The sequence below is a fragment of the Onychomys torridus genome, chromosome 22 (genome assembly GCF_903995425.1).
Source record: "Onychomys torridus chromosome 22, mOncTor1.1, whole genome shotgun sequence".
Lineage (NCBI taxonomy): Eukaryota > Metazoa > Chordata > Mammalia > Rodentia > Cricetidae > Onychomys > Onychomys torridus.
Genome location: NC_050464.1, coordinates 5,323,924 through 5,349,170, shown reverse-complemented (window position 1 = coordinate 5,349,170; position 25,247 = coordinate 5,323,924). Strand labels below are relative to the sequence as shown.

At 43.2% G+C, this 25,247-nt stretch overlaps 1 protein-coding gene across 4 annotated transcripts in view; it reads left to right on the top strand.

The window, feature by feature from the left end:
- The window catches only part of Cdk8 (cyclin dependent kinase 8), a 68,887-nt gene extending 55,635 nt beyond the window's left edge, over positions 1 to 13,252 (top strand). The window contains exons 7-13 of one of the 4 annotated variants that reach the window (XM_036171863.1): positions 2,582 to 2,725; positions 5,087 to 5,156; positions 6,274 to 6,346; positions 8,967 to 9,064; positions 9,620 to 9,698; positions 9,819 to 9,974; positions 11,995 to 13,252. In XM_036171863.1, coding sequence (XP_036027756.1) covers positions 2,582 to 2,725; positions 5,087 to 5,156; positions 6,274 to 6,346; positions 8,967 to 9,064; positions 9,620 to 9,698; positions 9,819 to 9,974; positions 11,995 to 12,120 — 746 coding nt within the window. In that variant the 3' untranslated portion in view covers positions 12,121 to 13,252. The other 3 variants (XM_036171862.1, XM_036171864.1, XM_036171865.1) reach the window with 3 other exon arrangements.
- The last annotated feature ends 11,995 nt before the right edge of the window (positions 13,253 to 25,247 follow it).

The following is a 25,247-nucleotide window of genomic DNA, read 5'->3' as shown; positions in this document are numbered from 1 at the left end:
TAGAGCGTGTGCTCCTCTGTCCATCTTCATAGTGTCATTCAGAAGGGGGGTCCGTGCTGGGATTTGGCAGATGATGTTAACCCGAAGAGGAGAGTGTGCAAAAGAAATATCTGCTTGATGATGGTAAACTGCCGAATTCCCAAACTCCACTACAAACAGATTTCAGTGCTGTGCACATTTATCCATTTGGACAGCACTGGAAGCTGAATCATTAAACCAGAGAGAAAGGAATGGGCTAGTGAGCATGCTATCTAGGAGACAAAGACTTGAGTGTTTGGGATTTTAGTTTTGTTTGTTCTGTGTTAGGGAGAAAACTGAAGGAGAGGTATGCTCAGTCCCCAATGGACTGTCACCGGAACTGTCTTGAAAGTTTTACTGAAGTGTAGAATTGAGCCCAAGCGCTCCTCCTCCAGTGGCTGAGTGTGCACTCATTGCATGAGGTAAAATGAGGAAAGAAGGGATACTCATCTCCCTTCTCTCAGAGTCACGGTGTTGATTGAAGTGTTTAACAGACCCTTCCTTCCACCCCCGTTGGTATGGAGGACAGGTATCTCGCATCTGATTAGCTACATGCAGCTGCTGGATGCGTTAGGCAGGCAGTTAAACAGGAATGAGAGAGCCTTCTGTGGATTTGACTTATTTTGAAGCATATGAGTAAGGAAAAGAGAGACCTTCTGGAAAGACTTAGGAAGTTTTAGGGAATAACTACCCAATCATCTGACTAGAGTTTGTGGTTGGTGATTACACTGTGAGAGTGAAGGATAGAAAATTGGTACAGACAAGAGACAGACACAAGTAGTAAAGTAGAAATGGCCAGGGTTCAGTCGATCAAGGTTCGTTAGCTGTTGTTCTGCCCCCATGCTTTTCCTTCAGAAGAGAATGCCTGTTGTGGAGAAACTACTCCATCGTCTTCAAGATCCTTAGTAACTAACCCATGAATCATTACTGTCTTTGGGGTATGTTTTGAATTTTAAATGTGCAAAATGATTCATTTCCCATGTTTTTAATCCTTTTTAGCTCACATATCCATGAAGTGGTTAAGATGATCAGAGGTTAGGTTTATATGAGGTAGCTATGTATATATTAAAAATAGAATTATTAGCTTTCCTGTGTACCCTCTGATACTAAAACAAAATAGCTCAATCTGTTACTTGATACAACTTTTTCTACATGTGATAGTATTGACCATCTTTGTTTTCTGATATGAAAAAATTATATGGTTAAAAAAATCATTGTCGCCAGGCGGTGCTGGCGCATGCCTGTAATCCCAACACTCGGGAGGCAGAGACAGGCGGATCTCTGTGAGTTCGAGGCCAGCCTGGGCTACCAAGTGAGTTCCAGGACAGGCACAAAGCTACACAGAGAAACCCTGTCTCGAAAAACCAAAAAAAAAAAAAAAGAGTCATTGTCAAATTATGAATCCTTATGCAAGTAGATTAATTTGTCACTCCAAAATGTAAATGTGATAATTTACATATAATATGAGAATTTTGTTATGAAAATATAAAAAATCATAATTGTAATAAATATGTTCCAGTGTTGAAGTTTAGAAATTCTCATAATTAATACTTTTTCCTCATTTCCTGCTTAAGTAATAGTTTCTCAAGTGCCTGAGTTGTCAGCTTCAATATAAGAATGAGTTTTGTAATTTGTCCCTGTAGTTATTCACATTTGCCCCAGGTTTTGTGTAGGTCATTCAGGAATCACCTGTTGAGCATCTGCAGTGTGCACAACACTATACTAAATATAAGTGAGACAGCACCCTCAAAGGAGCTATGTGCCAAGGATGCTCTCAGATTCCTGCTCTAAGAAGGCATATAGCTCTTGTCTCTGTTAACAGCTCTTTTGAGTACAAACAAACTTGGTATGGATGAAAGTGAACGTATGTCTTGTGAATGAAAGAAATTTACTTTGCAAATTGTCTGCTGTAAGTAATTGTTGCTAATTTTTAGCCTGCATACACATTTTGAAGATAGGTTTGTGGTTTTTCTTCTTGTGTTCTAATTAACTTTGCAAAGGTGATGCTGCTGCTGTAGCATAAAGAAGTGAAATAGAATACATGTCTTTCCTGTTAGTGTTAGCACAGATGATATTTAATAGACTTTAGCAGGTAAAATTATTTTATCATGAAAAAATATTCCTATATTCTGGCAATTTCAAGGGTCATGTGGATTTTCTGTTTGTTTTGTTTTAATTTCATTTGTTTGTGGTCCCCATGTTCCATATGCAGACTGTGTAGCTATGATAATGTTTGAAGCATTTAGAATTCACCTAGATCCAGCAAATAAACAGAGGCTTCTACAAAGTCACTGGGCGGATAAGATATCATAGGAATGAAAGCTTGGTGGGTGGGGGGTGTACTTACAGGGTCCTGTGGTATTTAGTGGTTATATTTGCCCAGGGATTACTATTAATGTACAAGAAACAGAGAACAAAGAACACTCCCCATTAAATTAAAAATGCATTTTCTTTTGGAAAGAAGCACTTTATTTTCCTCCTTTTTCTTTTTTCCTTTCCTTTTTCCTTTTTATTTTCTCTTTCCTGTTTTTGTTTTTGTTTTTCTTTTCTTTTTCTTTTAAAGATATTTGGGCTATAGGGTGTATATTTGCAGAACTACTAACGTCAGAACCAATATTTCACTGTCGGCAAGAGGACATCAAAACTAGTAACCCTTATCACCATGACCAGCTGGACAGAATATTCAATGTAATGGGATTCCCTGCAGGTACAGCTTGCTTTTGTCGTTTGTTCTCAATCACTGTTGTTTGGTGTCTCTGGAAAGGCTGTGTTTTTGGCTTATGAAAGCTTGTATTACATGATTCTTAGGTTTTTTATAACTTTCATTTTTCAAAGAATCACAGAAATAGCAAAATGCAAAGATTTCAAATATTAGCATTAAAATACTTAGTTTTCTGAATTCAATAAGGTTTTTGTTTGTTTCATTTTGGTTTGCTGTTTTGTTTTGTTGTTTGGTATTTGAAATGATGAGATATTTACAAAGGCTGGGTTAGTGGTTAACTTGATACCTTTTATTCATGCCAGTGTAAACTAAAATAAGCAGTAAAAGGTTTTTTCTGGCAGCATATCTCAGAGCTGCTGCTTGAGTACAAAGGCTGAAGGTTATGGTTCCGGAGAGTGCTGTGCAGAACCACATCCTGTGGAACAACAGCTCTTCTGCTCCCTCCCTCTGTCATTATTATTATTTTAATGGTTTATAAAACAGCCAGGATGTGAGTGAAAGTCAAGAGGCGTGGATTTTATAGCAGAGAGAAAATGTATGGGTGTTCCCCTCTCTGGAGTTAACATCTCTGGGTACATCCTGGATCCTAGTTATTCACCAGCCACCAAAAACTGCCCAAGGGTCCAAAATAATAAAAATGTGTGAAAAGCACCTGAATGATGTTGGCTAGTTGAGCTTGGGACTGCTCTTTAGGTCACTACAGCTTAAGACTCATAGAGCTAGCTCGAAGCTTTCATCCATGGTTCCTGGTAGGATTGTTAATTATCAGCAAATGCAAAACAAGTACACAGACTTCCCTTCTCCAGAATCACCCAGTAGTTTGGGGAAAACCTCATTGGGATAAGAATTTCATAGCATTACACATTGGGACGCTAATGTGATCCAGTTTCTATCTTGAGTAAAATGTATTGACATGGTGGCACACACCTTTAATCCCAGCACTTCAGAGGCAGCAGCAGGTGAATCTCTGTGAGTTCAAGCCAACCTGATATATACATAGCAAGTTTCAGAACAGAGCAACATAATGGAGGGTCCCTGTCTCAAAAAAACCAAATTAGACAGACAGACAGACAATAGACAAATGCCCTCTTAAGCATTTACATTGTTAGGGTCTTGTAAGAGTAGACATGGCTTGAGTGGCTAGAGAGGAATTACTTCTTCCTTCTTGTATCCAAGTTAGTTACTATTTCTGAGGCCCATGGGAAGGAGATGTGGGACTGATTGGGAGCAACGAGGACCACAGTCAGGGATGATGCTTGGCATGGGTTTAATAGTTAAGATGGCTCTGGTAACGAGAAGCCAGAAAAGCAAACAGCGAGCTCGGATCTGTAATAGACACTTGAATCGTGGGCAAAGTTTGTACTCTGCTTCAGAAAGGTTAGTGTGGCTGTGAAACATTAAACATTTCAGTGAGAGTGGCTAACTGAGGTCAGGAAATCAGCCACATGTAACAGTACCACAGCTGTAAAGACGTATTAAGGTCAATATATAACTTTCTTTAAAAAGTATTTAATTGAGAGAAAACTAAATGGTTAGCCTAAGATTTTTAGCTTGAGAAGTTGGCAAAGCAGACAAATTAGAGCAAATAAGTAGTTGAGGAGAAGATTCCCTTTTAAAGTTCAGGTATATATTTAGTTTACACCAGGTGATGTCTGTAGAAGATACATAACCAGCATTCCCAGTTGCCTGGTACAATCTGTGCACCTAGCAGATCCTTGATGACAGCCACAGACAGCTTCGGAAAGGGCAGTTTAGTTAGCATACATTCACAGCACTTCTGCTGCCTCAGACTAACTGGAGCATCGTTGTTGTCTCCACGGCTCACACTGTATTGAACAGTAATGCTAAGAGTAGCTAAAGTACCAGAATCTGTGCTGTGTGCCACCATTTGCCTTAATGTGAGGAGGAGCTTTAAGAGTATGAAAGGAGGGCTGTTGTCTAGAAAAGTGTGATGAGCCAGTCAGAGAAAAGATCTTAGATTTCTCATGTAAAGATACTGCTTGCTGATGGAACCAAGAAATTTGATGAATGAGGAAAAATAAGTGGCTTTACTAATAGAAAACAGGACTATTTAGTAGCAAATATCTATTTGTGACCCATTTCCTTTTAGTGATAGAATGCTACTGGCAGGTCATAGTGGAACAGAGCAACAGGTGTTGGCTGGCAGTTGAGTAGATGTAGAGCTGAAAGGCCAAGGCTTGTCCTTCCAGCTCAGGATGTAGCTGCAGCTGAGCACTTCCTGTGAGAGCCAGGCTCTTAGAAAGCGCTCAGAGTAAGGTAACCTTTGTTAGCATTCTTGAGACTTAGAGACTAGGCAACATAAATATTTATCAATGTATTTCACAGATAAAGATTGGGAAGATATAAAAAAGATGCCCGAACATTCAACATTAATGAAAGATTTCAGAAGAAATACGTAAGTTGGAAAGAAAATGGATACTTTTTTGATTTTTAACTTTTCCAGAATAGTCATAATAAAATGAGATGTTCGGCATGCCACAGCACTCACTTAAGCTTATTAAAGAATTTTACTTACTCCTAAATGTTATGTTGTTAGTTCTTATTTTGTAAGATAAATTGACAGAGAGGTGACTCTCAGCAGCAGCTGATTTGGAGACGAGGGAAAATCAACTCATTTCTTTCCATTTTTAGTACTTTCTGGAAGCCAGACATTAGTGGGAAGTACCACAGCCAAGAAAAGTACAAATATACAAGCCTTGCTGATGGTCGCTTGCCTACCCATTTAAAGTGCATAGAATTGAAAACAAGTATTAATTACGGGGAAGTGAATGTTTCACTTTACTTAGCTACAAGACTAGGGGTAGGCAAAGTCCAGTACTAAACATATAACAAATGAATTTTAGCCTTACACTGGCACAAATGTTATTTAAAATAATTATTAAGAAATAATTCATGTGGGGAAAATACTATCCATGATGTACTCATGAAATTGTCTTGAATTCCATCATCAGTTCCCACTCTTACAGTGACTAGTGTGGCTCAATTGGTAGAGTGCTTGCTTTGCATTCATGAAGCCCTGGGTTTGATCCCCAGCACTGGGTTTGGTGGCACTGCCTGCAATCCCAACAGTAGCACCAGATGTTCAAGGTCATGCTCAGTTTTGTAGTGAGTTTGAGGTCAGCCTGTAATACTTGACACACACTGTCTCAAGAGAAAGAGAAAGAAAAAAAATCAAGTCATTATTACAGCTGGGTATGGTAGTACACACCTATAATCTCAGCACTTGAAGAAGAGGCAGCAAGGTCAGAACTTCAGGGTCATGCTACATAGAGTTGGAGGCCAGCTTGAGCTACATGAAACTCTATCTTAAAAAACAAAAACATCCAAAGACTAGTGTGGAGATTGAATGAAGCATAAAATTGGCTTAAGGCTGCTCTTTTATGCTGCTCAAAGCATCTTCGATGTGTGTTCCATATTGGTTTTGATGAAAACAGTTGTGTGTGGGAAGCTATCAGCCGATGTAAAATTCAGCTCTGATCTAATGTGGATGTTTCATGGTGTTTCTCTTTCAGGTACACCAACTGCAGCCTTATCAAGTATATGGAAAAGCATAAAGTTAAACCTGACAGTAAAGCATTCCACTTGGTAAGCCTGAGACAGCAGCACAAATCAGAGTGATTTCCAAAAGTTACAAAAACTACAAGAGAAAGCTCTCCTGCCCTCCAGAGACCCCTCTGCTCATTGCTTTGTACTTTAGTCCTTCTTCTCATGCATTGCTGGGAATGGAGTCTAGTCCTTGTCCTCATTAGATAGTCACCTTCAACAACACCTAGAGCTTTGTACTGTCAGCTACTTAAAGATGGCTTACAAAGTCTCAACTCCTAAGTTACCTCATCAAGTGAGTCCTGAAAGCCCTTTGATGACAGTCCTACTCTGTTTTCTGGAGAGATGGCATGCTTGATGTGTAAATGGACCCAGGCTGGACTCTAGAAGAGCCAGTGCACCAGCAGGATGGTCGGATCCCGCTGTTGCTCTCTTTCTTTATAACTGTCCATTGTGACATGATGTTCAGTTTGGTGTTTCCACGGAAAGTGTATAACATGGCAGGTTTCGGGAAGCATGCATGTCGCTTGGCCCAAGATTTCTTTTAAAATGTGTTCCAGTGCACTCTTAGTTGGGGATTCTTTGTCTTTCCTTCACAGCAGCTAAGCCACTGGGCAGGCAGCTCTTCCTCCTCTGCTTATGCTCTGTCTTCTTCCTCCATTGTCTCTGCTTCTCTGTCATCCTCTAGCTATTAGATCGGGGTTTGCAAGGCACTGCTTTACCTTGCCACGTTACCACATCCAAAATGTATGGTGACGATTTATTCAAATGTATTTGCAACAAGACCCAAATTGGGAAATTAAGTCAAATCCTTCAAGACCCAAGACTTATAGATCCTAACAAAATATGGGCAGATGAAAAAGCATTATTGGGACTGCCATGCCTATCCCCAAGTCCCATGCCGCCTTCTTCTTCTTTTTTTTTTTTTTTTTTTTTTTTTTTGATTTTTTTCGAGACAGGGTTTCTCTGTAGCTTTGGAGCCTGTCCTGGAACTCGCTTTGTAGACCAGGCTGGCCTTGAACTCACAGAGATCCACCTGCCTCTATCTCCCGAGTGCTGGGATTACAGGCGTGCACCACCACTGCCCACCTGTGCCTTCTTTATAGTCTAAGACTGGTGGACCCTGAGAGACTGTCCTTATAGTTTATGTGTTGATTTTTTTAATAACCCCAAGACCTCATGTGTGCCTGTGTGTGCTTTACTTCCAGGCTGTAGCCCAGCTCTGTCTGATTTTATTGGGGCAAGTGTCTTAATTATTAATAATCTCAGTCTCATCTAGAAGCTGTGATGTAATCCCACTGAAAGTGTTGGGTTTTCTGTTTGTTTGGTCTTTCAAGACAGGGTTTCTCTGTGTAACCCTGGCTGTCCTGGAACTCTTCTGTGGAGACCAGGCTGACCTCAAACTCACAGAGATCTGCCTGCTGAGTGCTGGGACTAAAGGTGTGCACCACCACTGCCTGGCCAAGTTTTTGGTATCTTAAAGAACAAACCCAAAAGTTTTTTTTTCCCTTTCTAAGATACTTCCACAGACATGATTAAAAATCAGTAAATTAAATGACTCTTACTCTCCCTGTATTTTAAAGGTATTTTATGTCCTTTTGTCCTTTATGAGTTATCACACTAAATCTCAGTGTATCTATTAGTTTATTATTTCTCAACCCAAGTCCAGCTGGAACAGTTGGGAACCTGCTGGAAATGGAAGTCATTGGGTTCCTGTTCATGTTTGTCTGTCAGGCTCCGGGCACAGGGCTCAGCTCTGTCTGTCAGGCTCTAGGAACAGGGCTCAGCTCTCTGTCAGGCTCCAGGAACAGGGCTCAGCTCTCTGTCAGGCTCCGGGCACAGGGCTCAGCTCTGTCAGGCTCTAGGAACAGGGCTCAGCTCTGTCAGGCTCTAGGAACAGGTCTCAGCTCTCTGTCAGGCTCTAGGAGCAGGGCTCAGCTCTCTGTCAGGCTCCGGGCACAGGGCTCAGCTCTCTGTCAGGCTCCGGGCACAGGGCTCAGCTCTGTCAGGCTCTAGGAACAGGGCTTAGCTCTGTCAGGCTCTAGGAACAGGGCTCAGCTCTGTCAGGCTCCAGGAATTCTGGAAACAAGCCATGGTAATTGGTACTATTTTTATTCTCCATCTGGACAGATATGGTTACAAAGAAGTGAACTGACCTGCCAGGTACCCTCAGTCAATATATTCTGAGTCAGGCTTTGGATTGAGCAGTTGAGTAGGGCAGTCACTAGCTCCATGTGCCTCTTGAGCACTTGATTACCTGGTATGGCTGCAAGAATTAATTTTTAAATTATAATGTAGCTATGCTGAATTTGGAAACAAATCTATTGACTGCATGTGGCTTGTGCATTATTTATATTACAACACTTTTTCTTAAAAGGAGTAGGAAATGACAGTTTAGTCATTCTGAATTGTGTGGAGAATGAAGGAAGAGCACTGGGGAGGGTCAGGCATGTAAGTGTAGTCACTTAGCTGGTTGTGTGCACTAGGCATTAATAATCGTGTTTCGTTCCTGATCATTTGGGAGAACAAATACCATTCCTGTTATAGTGTCAGTTTTTAGAAGTATGTCACTCCCCCAGGTACTGACATAGAACGTTAGGGACAGTACACTAATGTTTTTGTGGGAGCACGCACTGAATAATTCTGTGACTTGTGATTTCAGCTTCAGAAGTTGCTCACTATGGACCCAATAAAGCGAATTACCTCAGAGCAGGCCATGCAGGACCCCTACTTCCTAGAAGACCCACTTCCCACATCAGAGTAAGTGGTGGATTTGCTGACTTCCTGAATGTTGTCATCTGTACGTGCTCTTCCCCCTAGTTTTTCTCTTGCCTCTGAGGGACCTGAAGAAACTGAGCTTTACTGATTTCATGTGTCATTTTGTGTCTGTGGTTCAGAGGCAATGCTGAAATGGATTCTTTACCACAGTCCTCCATTTGCTAGTGTTGGGTTTGCTCTGCTGTGGCCCCTGCTCACTGCATTGTGTAGGACTGGCTGCACTCAGGGAAGGCCTCTCTCCCATCTTTGTTTGAGCTGAAGAAGGGCAGATGAAACACTGAGCAGTAGTAGAGACTGTTTGCACTAATGAGAGCTGTCCTGTGGGTGATTGTGCTTACACACTGAAGAGCCTTCCAACCACCTGCTGCAGTACTATTGGTTCAAGGATTCTTTGCCTCAGATTGCATGAAAGATGCTTATATCTGTAACTATGGAGACAGACTCCCATCTTAGAAAGTGACAGTGAGTCACCTAAGCCAAGCACTGGAAATACCAGGCAGCATATGAGACAGCTCTTTTCTTTTCTCTTGTGAATAGTGTTTTTGCTGGTTGTCAGATCCCTTACCCTAAACGAGAATTTTTAACAGAAGAGGAACCTGATGATAAAGGAGACAAAGTAAGTATTAAATTATAGGCAATAGTGCCTTCCTTATGTGCCTCTGGGACCTTTGGGATGTGGCCACCTTTGGTTCTCCCTCTGAGTTGAACTGTGTCTTCTGTTTAACCAATTGAGAAGAACCAGCAGCAGCAGCAGGGCAATAACCACACTAACGGAACTGGCCATCCAGGGAACCAGGACAGCGGCCACACCCAGGGGCCCCCCTTGAAGAAAGTGAGAGTTGTCCCTCCTACCACTACCTCAGGTGGACTCATCATGACCTCCGACTATCAGGTACTCCACCTGTCTCGTACTGACCTGCTCTTCTGGGGTTTCTGAAGGGGCTGCTGCATTGTGGTCTAAAGTGGCCTTGGTGTACCTGGAAAGCTCTGTCAGCATGGACTGCCCCAAGTATGGAAGGCGACAGACACGGAAAGTAGGCAGGGTCAGACGTGGAGTAGAAAGTCCATGGTTGGCAATCCAGTGACTTGAGACCTCTGCAGCTGCAGACAGTACAGCAAGTAAAGCACTGCACGTGAGCATTCAGACCCCACCATGCCATGCTGGGGGCTGGCGGCCCATCTCTGCCCATTGTTCCCATCATTGCAAAGGCCTCAGAGACAGGAGTCTAGTCAGTCAGGAAACTCTGGGTATAAAGTCCAAAGTAATCAGCATCAACCTCTGGCCTACACACACAGTCACACACATACACACACACACACACACACACAGACATACCACACACACACACAGAGTCACACACACACACACAGACATAACACACACACACACACACACACACACACACACACACACACACAGACATACCACATACACATACACACAGACATAGCACACAGACACACACACCACAGGCACACACACCATACAGACACTCCACACAGATACACACCACAGACACACACCACACAGAGACACATACCACACACAGACACACACACACCATACACATACAGACATACCACATAGACACACACACACACATACACACACACACACACATACATACACACAGAGACATACCACACAGACACACACCACACCACACACACACACACACACACCCATACATACACACAGACACACATCACACACAGACATACAACAAGACACAGACACACAACAAGACACACACACACCACAAAACACACACACATCACACACAGACACACAACACACACACATACCACACCACACACATGCACATACTCATCGAAAACACTTGGCTTCAATGTTTTTCACCTGTAAAGTGAGATTGGAAAGTCCTCTTAGACATGATGTGTCTAGCATTTAGCCAGTCATCTGAACTTGGTGAGTGGCTGCTTTGTTTCTCAGTGGCATAGAATAGTAGCCAAGAGCACAGGCGCTCAGCCCCTTGTCACTGGCTTCTGGTTAGCCCTGAACAAGAGATCTGGGTGTTCTCCATGTCTTAAGTGTGAGAAGGCAGGTAAAGTAGAAACTTGCAGAGTCGGAGGAGTGACCAGAGTGTCGTGTTGGGAAGACGGGCATGGCTGTGTGTGCTGACCATGGCCTGGCCTTCCTTCCTATGGGAGCGCTGCATGGGGAGTGCTGGCTGTTGGATCCTGTTGTCCTCATCACTAACACTCTCAGAGCCATTCGCAGAACAGGAGGTGCCCTTACGTGGTTGGGTGCAGCTCATGAAGGACTTCACTGTGTTCTGGCTTTTGTGCTTGTATGTGTGTGTACTTGGACACACATGCATGGATGTGGATGTGTGGAGACCCTAAATTGACATCAGGTGTCTTCCTTGAGTTATTTCTCTATTTCCTTCGGTTACTGAGGCAGGGTCTCACACTGAACATGGAGCTTGCAAATGTGGGCCAGTCTAGCTAGCCAGCTTCCCCTGGAGATCCCGTCTCTGCCTCCCAAGTGCTGGGATTACAGAGAGCCACCATGCCTACTGGCTTTTACGTGGATTCTGGATGTCCAAACTAAGGTCCTCACACTCATGGCACAAGATGTGATCAAATCTCCTTAGCATATAAATTGGTGTCTTTTATGTCCTTTATTTGACCTTCCTAAAGAGAAGCAAATGGCGGAAGACTTGGGGTTTTATTTGCTTTTGTTCTGTTCTGTTTGGTATGGGCCAGTTGTGAGGCTTTTGTTGTTTATTTGTTTTTATTATTTTAATTTTAAAGCTAGTACCTTGCAGAAACTTTTACATCTTTGCTTCCTTGGAACAACACTTCAATCCCCTGTCGGCCATGCTGGCGTGGGGCCAAGCTACTTCGAGAAGTTCCTGAATCACGTTTTTCCCTCGTCTTCTTTCCAGCGTTCCAATCCACATGCTGCTTACCCCAACCCTGGACCAAGCACATCACAGCCCCAGAGCAGCATGGGATACTCAGCTACCTCCCAGCAGCCTCCACAGTACTCACATCAAACACATCGGTACTGAGCTGTGCTGAAGCCTGTCAGTGCACTGTTGCTCATGCTGTAGGGCTGGCTGCAGCACTCTGCGGGAACCTGGTGTGGGCCGTGAGAATGTACTGTACAACCACATCTTCACATGTCTAGGAGCCGAGTCCCACCAGTTGTCACAGATTGGGGTGGTAGCGTCCAGGTTGTCCCTAAGTTTGGAGTTAGACTTGAAAAGAAAGTGCTAGCACAGTTGTGTCGTGGGTTTGCTACTTCCATAGTTTACTTGACAGGGTTCAGACTGACCAAGCATAGTTTTCAGTGACAGTCTGTAGCAGTTGAAGCTGTGAATGTGCTAGGGCAAGCATTTGTCTCGTGTGTGGTGACTCTCCGTGTAACAGCGTTGTCTGACCAATAGTACACACAGACGCAAGGTTTAACTGGTACTTGAAACACAGATTATGTTAACAAAATAACTGAGACTTAAAAGATTATTTTGGTACACCTTTCTTTTTAGTGTCTTATCAGTGGGTTGATTCATCCTCTACAGAAATCAGTGTTTTACGACCAAGAATATTATTGCTTGGGTTGTTTAGAAAGTACAGAAGAACCACATAGTTCCTACTGACAGGTTCCAGAACTCCCAAAGATTCATTTCCAACTTAGAGGTTTGTTTTTGTTTTCAATCTATGACTTGACTGGTCTTAAAGCTGCTATTTGATAGTAATTAAATATGTTGTCATTGATATAAACCTGTTTGGTTCAGCAAACAAACTAAAATGATTGTCACAGACAGTGTTTTATTTTTCTCGTTGGTGTTGCTGATTTGTGAGCATGCTTTCAGATGAAAAAAGCATGAGTGCTAACCTCCTTAAAAGGCACGGCATCCAGTTCACATTCTTTCGTCCTGATTTTAAAGCTGGTTAGTGTAGTGCTATTAAATTTTGTTCAGTTGACTTTCTTTTTAAAAAGTTGTTCGCACATTTTTTAGGGTGCCCTTCAGCAAAGGAGAAGGAGTAGGAGAGCCTTAGAATTTTTGAGGGGAAAATAAAAAGCTATACAACGTACTGTATCAAACTATTTTACATGGATGACACAAGTATTCTGAATAAAAAAATTGAACATTGTTAAAAACAAGGTGTTATGTAATAAATTTATTTTTCATAAATCAATGTATGGAGTCAGCTATATTTTTTTGCACTCATAAAGGGCAAAATTACAACAGAAGGCCTTTTGTTGTTGTCTTAAAATGTGCCTCTGCATAGCTCTTCCCTGTCATCTGTTGGTGATGTCTGTGTTCTAATTGTGCTGTGGAAGATCGCTTAGGCAGAGGTGTGGACTCTGGGTGGCTGCTGAGGCCTGTGATGCAGGGAGACCCTGTTCCACTCCCTGTGTTCCAGTCTGAGCCCATTCCTGTGCAAACATTCTAGACCCTTTCAGGGACTGAGGAGTCACTCCACTGATAGGCCTGGCCATAACAGTAAGGGTAGTTTTCGGGAGTGGCATTTTGAGTTTTCTCATTCCAGTTCACACCTACACTGCATGCCTTGGATCACTTAGCTCCCCTCCTAACACACACACACACACACACACACACACACACACACACACACACACACTGCTGTGCCGTGCGGGAGTGCACATGGAATTGAAGCCTCCTGTGGCTCTGGTGTGGTTCTGTCACCCTGACTTCTCACCATGTCTCTTAGGTCCCTTCTACTTGGTCCTCTAGTGTCTCTCTCTCCTTTGCTAAGTGGATATGAGGGCCATCTGTTCCTCCCCTTGGGGGTCTAGTTCCAGAGATCGATTCAGTAGGACTTGGATAGATTGGAAATGTGGCTCCTTTTCAGCAAACTCCCCTAGTTCTGAGACATCAGTCAAAAATGTGTTAAGAAGACCATTCTGTGGGCCTGAAGAGATGAAGAAGCAGTTCAGAGCACTGGACCCGGGTTCAGTGCCTGGCACTCATATCAGAGCAGAACCATTTGTACCTATAGCCCCAGATACCCCCTTCTGGCCTCCATGGGTACTGTGCACACATGATATACAGGTTACGTACACTCAGGCGAGAAAAAAAAAAAAAAAAAAAACTTAAAAAAGACTACTCCATGACCACTCAGCTCCACAGTGAGGAAGAGATTGAGCCACAGCATCACTTAAGTAACTTGAGGGAGGGTCTTACTGTACTGACAGCCTATCTTCTTTTCCTCCTTGGAGTTCCAGAACCAGGGGCTCTGTTCTCACATTTACTGAATTCCACCATCATCACCCACTCCCCAGGTGAGCCTGTCCAGTCTTGCGTTAAAACATGGTGGTGGCTGCCAGGTTGACATACCTAGCTTTCTTGCTTCCTGTGCTTCCATTTCCTTTATGTGATTGTGTCTGTTACAGATGACATCCATGTTCATACTTGCCAGCTTTCTTTGTCCCGTACCTCAGCTTTATTTTGCTGTGTAGCATTTATCACCTGACTAACCAAGTCTGTCCTATAGAATGAAAGCTTCTCGAGAGCAGGACCTGTGAACATTGCTTCAACATTGCTCGTGGATAATGTCATGCAGGCATGTGACTTTGTTAAGCTGGTGATCCTGACATTTCCAGTCCAGACCCACCCGTCCTAACTGACCCATTGCTATTGGTTATGTTGAATGCAACTATCCCAGACCAGTGTCTACTCTCTGGCTCCTCCAGACTCAACCGTGTCCCAGGATAGCTGTCCATCCTGCCAGAGGGCCAAACAAAATCCAGCACTATCTTTTCTCACATGCTCCTATGTCTGTTTCAGATATAAGCCTTGTTGGCTCTCCTTAAAATGTAAATATGGTCTGTAGTTTAGCTTTATGATAGCATTCACTAAAACTCTGAATTTCAAGTTTGGATCTTCTCCAAGGCTAACTGTTTGCAGCACACCCCTGTCCCTGGGTACTGGGCAGCACAGTGGGAATAATCTGGAAAAGCAGTGATTGTAGCTTGGCACAGTAAAAGCAGTAAAGATAGAAGGGGGAACAAAGATGCCTCAGATTGAGCTCCGTCCTGATAAAGCTACCCCGAGTGATACGTACATGGAAGTGACATTGAGTGCATGGCACTAACCGAGCGGCCTAGCTTGGCGAGGACACTACACTGAGGGCTTTTGTGTCTCTTGTGGCCATGTGGCTAATTGAAAATCACTCCATGAACCTGCACGTTACCTCCCTCATCTCCCAGTCTTCTCAACACAACAGAACGCATGAGCATTTCAGTGCTGAGATCATGCCGTCCTCTGCTCAAATCCCTCGAACCCTTATGTCCCTTCATATCCTGTGCAGTCTGTCTTCTGATACCCCAGCCCCACTGCACCTTGCAGATCTTAGGGCTGCCAGGTATTCTTTGTTGCTTCTTTTTACACTGTCTTGTCCTTCCTTGCTGTTTTGATCAGATGGACACACCAGCATTCTCTTCCCTGTGCCTGCTTTGCTTTCCCATAGACTATTTCATAGATAACAGGCACACTGTAGTTCTTTTTCCTCTCCAACAGAAGAGACATTTCAGAGGACAGTCTTAATCCTAGCAACTAAAAGAAGATGCCAGAGTCTAAGTGAATTGCCCCAAGTGTTGGAGTCCCATTTGATTTCTTCTAGGAGGTGGGACTGCGTTGGTGGTGGTGTGGAACCTTTAGGATGTGGGGCCCACATGGAGGTCACTGGGAGGCAAGCAGTGAGGGTAGTTGGTTCTGCTTCAGGCCTGAGCTCTCAGCTGCCTCCAGAATGTAATCGACCAACTCGCCCTCCTGAGGACACAGCTAGGAACTTCTGGATACGTAGAATGTATCCTTAAGCAGTGAACCTAGCAAAGCCTTCCTCTTCCAGGTTGTTTCTGCCATATAATCTGTTACAGGAGCAAGACAGGTCATTTGAAAAATCTGCTTTGGGTGTCCAATGGCATCTCAAACTGGAGCTATTCAGAAGAACTGCATTGACCATGTAAGTTTTAGTTGTCTTCATAGAGGGTGAAAACTGCGCCCAGGATAGAATACTTTCTCAAGTACAGAAGTAAGTCGTGTCCCTGTTTCCTGAGACGCTCATCACAACTACCACTTCTATGGCTCTGTACTTCACATTGTTTTTTAGTCCAGGTCAAACTGTTCAACTATAGGGCCTAAATTCAGTGTCCCTGCCTCCTTCACAAGTGGAGTTCTTGAAAAACATGGTATTTACCCACATTTATTACTTCAAAATGAAATACTCCGTTCTCGCTGTGAGAAGCATAAAGGTGACTGTGCGCTTAGGGCTGAAGTACGGAATGTTGGACTTTGTACAGGAAAGCGAGGCTGTTGTTTATAAAACTCAGATGCGCCTTTAAAATTAAGGCGCACGGGCTCCCTCGTTCTCAGTTTTCTAAAAAGGACTAAGTCTTGTGTAATGTGGGGGTGCCATTAAAAATATAGATAAAACAATTTCACTCACCATTGAGCAATAAATAAATCAATGAAATTTAAAGGGCAAGGCGGTAGGGGATTTAGTTTAGTAGTAGAGCGCTTGCTAGCCCTGGATTCAGTCCTCAGTAAAGGACAACCCAGAGTTTTAGCCGGGCGGAGGTGGCACACGCCTGTAATCCCAGCACTCGGGAGGCAGAGGCAGGCGGAGCTCTTGTCCTGGCTCACTTTGTTGAGTCCCCACACAAATTGGTTTAGTCCATTAGGACAAGGAGAGTAGATCTGTGAGAATCCAAATGGTACCCCTGAGTGAAGATGTGAGTTCCGTGTATGTCTGAAGCATCGGAAATTAATACTTCAGGGCATAAACACCATGACCAGCAGGAAAATTCCATATTTGTAGAAAAGGCTGAAGTTGTTCATTCCATTTCTTACATATACGCAGTATATGAGCACAGCCCTGTGTGTCAGACTGCAGCAGAGAACCAGCTTCCTGTAGAATCTGCAGGAAACAAAAATACATGAAGCAGTGTGGTATAAGTAACAGTGCTGCACTGTCAAAAGCCCAAGGAGAATGTCAGAAGTCAGTCTTAAGGGTTGTCAGAAGATGCCAAGAAAATGATGTTGGAGGCTTGAAAAAAATGTGAATAGTGGGAGAAGTGCCTCAAGTCTGATGTGTGAGCAGAGGTAGTACAGGTGTCTTAGTTTTTGTGCCAGAGAATGGATCTGTGGGTGTGGGCGAGGGCCGAGGGAAAGCAGAATGAACGTACCCTATGTTGTGTACATCCTGACTATCTTGGAGGAAAAGGCATCATTAAGTATATATGCTGGCAGGTTGGGGAGGTGGCTACACTAGTGACGCAGGACATGTGACTTTCAGGTGTAGGTGGCAAAGTGGTCAGAGCCAGAGAATGAACATCTTCAGCTATGAAACTTTCTTCACCAGTTGTCCCCAAAACTCCCGAGTAAAATAACTTTTTAAAATCTGTCTTCCCAAGCCAGGCATGCATGATGGACCATGCCTTTAATCCCAACACTCAGGAGGCAGAGGCAGGCAGATCTCTGAGTTCAGGGCTAGTCTGGTCTACAGGGCAAGTTCCAGGACAGCCAGAACTGTTATATAAAGAAACCCTGTCACCAAGACAAAACAAAAAATGGTGTCTTCCCTGGCCACTGACATCTCTGTATCGCAGAGCTCTCTGACTTACCTCTGCTTCTTACCCTCGCCATTCCATCCACCTCGTGATGGTAACTCAGAAAGTAAATAAGAGCTGGTATGGTGCACACTGGTCATCTCAGCATTTGGAACTTGGGTAAGACGCCAAGTTAGCAGAGAAAGTTCCAGCCTAGCCAGGACTATAGCAAGACCCTGACTCTGTTACACAGACACTAACAAAATCAGTAAGAATGCTCACCTTATATTTTTAGTGACTCAGTGGTCTTTCACCACACTGAAAACAAGGTCAGCGTTACCTAATGCTTCCTAGAGCAGCCCAGTTTGCTTCCTTTCTCCAGTTCAACTACTTCGGCCTCCTAGAAAGTGTTAGCACACTCCTGTCTCCCGCACTCATTTGTACAGCCTTCCAGGAGTTCCCTAATTCTACCTGACTCGCTGTTCACTTCATTTTGCACTGTCACCTCCTTGATAGGGGCTTTCCTTCCTAAGCATGTCCAAAATGTTTCTCCGGGCAGGTTAAAAATTGCTGTAGGCCTTGAATTCAGCAGTACCAGCAGCACTGGCCCCGCCAGTGACTAAATAAGGCCCTGGCTGAGTTGTATAACTTTCCTACGTATCTGTAGAGAATCCTGATAACTCGTGTTCAGGGTCACAAAAATTTATCACTACACACACTTTCATAAAACAGCTATACCCTAAAGTAATCAGGAAGGAGGCACTGTGCTAAACAGTGCACACATAATTCAAAACCAATACGATGAAAGCATTTTTCCACTTTGTAGATGAGAAATATGATCTTCAGAGAAGTTGTGCCATGCATAAATAGGAATTTAGCCCAGGTTTGAACCCTGATCTTCAGCTGCCCAGGCCCAGAGGAAGTAATACACCTGGGTGGTCATACCTGAGCAAGTGACCACTCAGTATGAGAACAAAATGTAGCCTGGACACAGATAGCCATAGATTTAAAATATTGGTGAGCGTGGGGACCATTGAGGACTGTCTTATTTACAAAGTGTTAGGAATGTTGACCTGTTATTGTCAGTACAAAATGAATTTGTGTTTTTCTGGTTGCTAATTATACCTGTTCAAAATACACTTAGCTCTGGATTTTAAAATGCTAGCTGAATAGGCCCTAAAGTCAGCTTGATTAATATCCAGTAGTTCTCCCAATTCAGTTTCTTCATTGACAGAATGTGCTAAAAATAGACAATGAGCTATTTTCTCTGGTTTCTAGTAACCTAGGCTTTCACTTTGCTCATTTTCTCTGGCTGTAACAGGTCACCTGGCAATAGGTACCTTGCACAGAAAGCAGGTTGTGTTGGTTTGCACTTCTGGAGTTTGGGATTTGGGCAACTGTTTCTGTTGGCTTCTGGGGCAAGTATAAGTCAGCTTCTGCTGACAGTAGGAGGCAGGAGGAATAGTATGCAGGAAAAGCACCGTGCAAGAGTGTACAGAAGTGTCAGATGCTCATTAAACAGAGTACCTATTTCTTGGTGAAGATGGAGCCATGTGAACCAGTTACCTGTTAATAGACCCAACCACCTCTCAACACTATTGTGGGCAGAGTCAGCATGAGTTTGGAGCATGTATTTATACTGTAGTTTTGTGAGAAGTATACCATATTCCTCTTATTCATAGTTTTCAAATGCTCATCTCTTCTAGCCACTTCTGTAGTCACTAGGTGTTGACCAGTGTCTGACACATACTTTGCCTTAAGCTCATGCCCAATATATATGTCTTTTCTCACCCTCAAGCCTCTTGGATGCTTCAGCATAGAATAATGTCCCCAGAGAGCTACACTGAACTCAGGAATGTGTGAGAGGCTCTAGGTGAACCTAATGACCGTAGGGTTGCCCTTGTTCTAAAAGTGAAAAGGGCCTTGTTCTGCTTCTTGGAGCAGGCCAGTTTGGGGATGTGTTCCATAAGGCTTTGCAAAAGATCATGACCCTGTAGAGACCAGCTTTGCAAACTAGAGTCACAACCCCATAAGGGGAAAACTGAATGTGAGACACAGTCACAAAGCTCTTGACAGCAGTAAACAGTTTTGAATACACAGCAAAAAATGATTTAAAAATCAAATGTGTGATGAACCTGAGGCATGCCTGTCGGTGCTTCTCCATGTATCACATGACTTTGTGGCAGTCAGTTCTGAACATGCAACATGTGCACTTCGCACTGTGCACGCCGTCAGGCCACACAGTGCCAACAGTGTCTGAGATACCTCAGCCCAGATCAGAGACTGGTATATATATCCTATGAGCTTAAGTGTTTTTGCTGTACATACAGAGTTTTCTGCCTTTACGGAAACATATGGTTTAATTACAGAAAGAAAAGACTTTAAATATTTATCTACTGTCATTTTTTTATATGTAAGTGTCAAATTAGTTTATCTTTGGATTGTTTTGACAATTATAAAATAAAAATATTGATTAACCCTAAAAACGCCTCTGTAACAGTGTCAGGTGCTCAGCCAGATTCGTCTTTTGTGCAGAATACACAATCCATCTCATTTTTATATGCATTCTGATGTTGTTCATGGCAAAATTATATACACCAGAGAAATACAATACACTTTATTTTAAAGTAAGTTTATTTGAATTTCATTATCAGTAAATACTGGATTTTTTTATATTTTATTTATTTATTGTGTATACAGTGTTCTGTCTGCATGCCAGAAGAGGTCAGTCACCAGACCTCATTTAGATGGCTGTGAACCACCATGTGGTTGCTGGGAATTGAACTCAGGACCTGTGGAAGAGCTGCCAGTGCTCTTAACCTCTGAGCCATCTCTCCAGCCCAAATATTGGATTTATATACCTATTTTATATCCCCCATATGCCCAGGTCATGTAAATTTTCTTCCAGTGAGAAGCAATGGTGATTAGGAAGGTTAAGAAGCCCTAGGGTAGAGTGGCGCCACCATGTCCTGGCTCTCCTCCCCTCCTGGTTTGTCTTGCAGTGCTGATGAACAGGAGGCAGGGAGTCCCTTCCTAGGATCCTTCATCTATCCTTTGGAAGAAGGCAGAATCTAGGCTAAGGAAAGTTGTATTTGCTGAGACCTTTGACAGAGCTGATGGTAAAGAGCCCATCACTGACCGGAGATGGCATCTTTGCTACTAGGATTCTCTCTGTGGGTTTGGGAGAAGACAAATGTGGAGATGAATGGCTGAATGATGTAGATTCTGGGGCCCCTGAGCAGAACAAGATGCTAAGATGGTAGAATTGATCCATGTTAGTCGCTTTGGAAGACTCAGAAAAATTAAAATGTATGCTCTGGCCAGCCTACTCCCCACCTATTATGATGTGATTCTCAGAGGGGCAGAGTGGGTGATGGACTAATAGCACCTTCTCATAAATGGAACCATTGGTAGCCCCAATTACAGTTGCTCTGTTGGGTGTGTTGTGTTTGCTAAGATGAGTGCAGCTCTAGCACTGTGTATATTCTCCTCAGTCCCCATCAATAAAGTCGGAAACATTCACGATTGCACAGGAAGGGTAGTACTGGTCCTCCTCCTCGTTACAGTATAGTCTGCCTGGGAGTAATGTCCAGGAAGATGGAAGAACTGGAAACTTACAGGAGTCCATCTCTCTATCTGTGTAACAGTTATACTGGCAGAAAGTGTAAAGTGGCTACTTTAGATCATCAGCACCCCACCCCCACCCCAAACAGTTTATCCGCTCTGTCACAGCTGGTTTCAGGTATTGATATGGTGGTAAGCTGGGAGATGGCAATCAGTGTTCCTGACTGCTTGCTGCAGCCACAGTGGGAATAAGGACCTTTCAAAGGAGGATCTGTGTTCTGATTAGCTCGTCATTCAGATCACTGAGTGCTGGGCAAAAGGTGTGCATGCCATTGTCTTGGTGCCTACCTCAAACATGGTTTCTTTTGGTTGGTTTTCAGTTTTTGTTTGTGTTATTGACAGTGAAAAACGAACATGTACAGAGAAAGACTTGGACTCAAACACAACCATGAGATGGCCGGAGGCTTTCACTTCTGGTTGGTTTCTTACACAAAGACACCTTACAGAACCAAGTAGTAAACCCTGGTCAAGGAGGGAAATCTGATCTTCAGAATGTTTACATTATGAGACTCTAGTGTCCATTTGTTTGTTTTTACCAAATATAACAAGTTATACAAAGAAACAGGAAATTATGGCCCTCTTACAGAAAAAAAAATTTGACATAAAATACACATGAGGCTCAGCTCATGTTAGCCTTTCTAAACAGACTCATAGGCAAGTGGCTAAGGATGTCCAGAGGACTCAGAAGGCACAGGGCTCAGTGGGTAAACGTGCATGTTGTACAGACCTAACGACCTGAATTTGATTCCTGGAAGAACCAACTCTGAAAAGTTGTTAGGTCTCCACACACATATGGTGGCATAAAGTCTGCACTCACATACACCATACAGACGCAATGATAATAATGAAAACGTCTTTTACAACATAGGAAAATGATGTGTGAACATACTGTCAGTAAAGATGAAAAGAATGAGAAGGGGCCAGAAACCCTTGAATTCACAGGTAGAATAGCAAAAACACTAGAAGGGTCTGAAAGTAAATTTGAGGGGCTGGAGAAATGACTTCAGTGGTTAAGAGAACTGGCTGCACTCTGTAAATCAGTATGACGGTATCTCAGAAATTTGGGAATCTACCTCAAGACCCAGCAATACCACTCTTGGGCATATACCCAAAAGATGCTCAACCACACCACAAGGACACTTGCTCACTATGTTCATAGCAGCATTATCCATAATAGCCAGAACCTGGAAACAACCTAGGTGCCCCTCAACCTAAGAATGGATTAAAAAAAATGTACATTTATACAATGGAGTATTATGCAGCAGTAAGAAAAACAATGTCATCATGAAATTTGTAGGCAAATGGTTGGAACTTTAGAAAAAATCATCCTCAGTGAGGTAACACAGACCCAGAAAGACAAACTGCTATGTACTCACTCATAAGTGAATATTAGATGCAAAGCAAAGGATAACTAGGCTACAATCCACAACCCCAGTGAAGCTAGGTAAAAAGAGGACCTAAAAGAGACAGACACATGGATCGCTCCAGGAAGGGGAAAGGTTCAAGATCTGGATAAACTGGGAGAGAGGAGTATAGGGGAGGTGATGGGAGGTGGGAACATGAGGGCTCCAGACAGTGGGAAGGACAGAGGGAGAACAATCAAAGAGATATCTTGACAGTGAACCGTTAGGGATTAGGGAGAAATCTGAAGCTAAGGAAATCCCCAGGAACTCACACGGATGTCCCCAGCTAAGACTCATAGCAGTGGTGGAGAAGTTGTTTGAACTAGCCTTCCCTGTACTCAGATTGATGTCTACCCTAATTATCATCATAGAACTTACATCCAGTGACTGATGGACGCAGATGCAGAGACCCACAGCCAAGCACTTGACCAAGCTCCTAGAATTCAGTTGAAGAGAGGGAGGAGGGATTATAGGAGCAAGGGGAGTCAGGATCATCATGGAAAAAAACACAGAGACAGCTGACCCAAGCTAGTGGGAGCTCATGGACTCTGGACTGACAGCTGGGGAGCCTGCATGGGACCGAACTAGGCCCTCTGAATGTGGGTGACAGTTGCAAGGCTTGATGTGTTTGTGGGTCCCCTGGCAATGGGACCAGAATTTATCCCAGGTACACAAAGTGGCTTTTTTGAGCCCATTCCCTGTGGTGCGATACCTTACTCAGCTGTGATGCAGCAGGGAGGGGCTTGGTCAGGACCCAACTTGGTATGCCAGCCTCTGTTGACTACCCACGGGAGGCCTTACCCTCTATGAGGAGGAGATGGGGGTGGGATGTGGGGGAGGGGGGAGTGGAGAAGAAGGGAGGGGGAAATAGGGATTGGTATGTAAAATGAAAAAATATTTAAATAAAAATATTTAAAAAATAACTGGCTGCTCTTCCAGAGGATCTGGATTCAATTCACAGTATTTGTGTGGCGGCTCACAATCATCTGCCACTCCGGTTCCAGGGGATCCAATGTCCTCTTCTGCTGTAAGCCACAGGAACGTGTGATGGGATTCAGCTACTGTCACAACTTTTCCGAAGGTCAAGCCATGGCTTAAGAAGTCTTGGTGATATTTTAGCTTTTGTATATATATATATTAGCCAATTCCTGCAATGATTTCCTTGTATGCTGTGTATGCTTCCAAGAACTCATCATAACAGTGTATTTTATCTGAAATACCTATCAAGCATCCAAGGCCAAACGATCTCCTGAATTAAGGTAAATTAAGCTCAGACCCTCCTTTCTTAAACAGCTTTAGTGGTATTTATACTAACATTATAAACTCCTAACAGTTACCTAACCACCTCTAGGAATGTAGTTTGAGCACATAAACTCCCTTTTTCTGATATATCAGGATTTTAGCTCTTAGTGCACCTCCTCACTCCCCTTTTGGGTTGTAAAAGCCTGACTGATGGTCACTGCCTGAGGAAATCTCTTGTCTGCCTTTATGACCCTGTAAGAATGTAAGTCTGGTGACCTTGCTTTATCTAGGAGCACTGCTAATGCATGGGTGTATAACTGTAAACCTCAGAAACTTAGCGGGATTTTGACTGGAGAACTAGATGGAGACCTAGAAGAATGAGATGAAGATGAGGAAGAGCCAGATGGGGCAGAACGAGATGAGAGAATTGAGATAGAGCTCACAGGGGACAGCCCATAAAGGTGGAGAGAAATCAGGCAAGAAAGGAGCTAGGCACGAGAGCGACCTGAAGCTGTGGAGAGAGAGAGGGTCTTATCCCAGAGGAATAAAGTAGACCGACTAAGAGATTCTTTTCCCCAAAAATAATTCACGCCATTTGTAGCTTCTCTTTTAGGCTGCTGGGAAGAAGATTATTAAGGCTGAACCATAATAATTTTCGAGACGTTTTTGGCCTCCAGTGAACACCAAACACACAGTCCTACATTAAGTAAAACACCCAACACATTTTTGTTTTGTTTGTTTTGTTTTGTTTTTTCGAGACAAAGTTTCTCTGTGTAACAGCTCTGACTGTCCTGGAACTCTCTGTAGACCAGGCTGTCCTCAACCTCAGAGAGATCCACCTGCCTCTGCCTCCTGAGTGCTGAGACTAAGGGTGTGCACCACCCAGCACATAATTTTTTAAAGTAGAGTTGAACAAGCAGAAGAAAGAATTAAGTGAGATTTAAGATCAAATCACTGACATTTTAAAGGGTGAGAAACAGAAATAATAAAGACAAAAGTGAACAGAGCCTAAGGGACCTGTGATGGGCAGATGTGCACGATATGCATTGTGGGCATCCTAGGAGAAGAGAGATGAAGGGACAAAGATTAAAAAAATACTAGCTCAAAACTCACCAAATTTCATGAGAGGTGAATATAAGTATCCAAGAAGCCAACTTCCAAACAGTTAAATATCTGCATAAATTGCATAGATCGAGAAGTTACCTGTCATATGTAAGGGTCATCAATAAAGTTACCAGCTGGTTCTCAGGGGAAACTGGGAGCTACAAAATCAATAGATTGAAAAATCGTAAGTCCTAAAAGAAAAATTCCAAATGAAAATTCTTTTAATTTTCTTTTTTTTTGGGGGGGG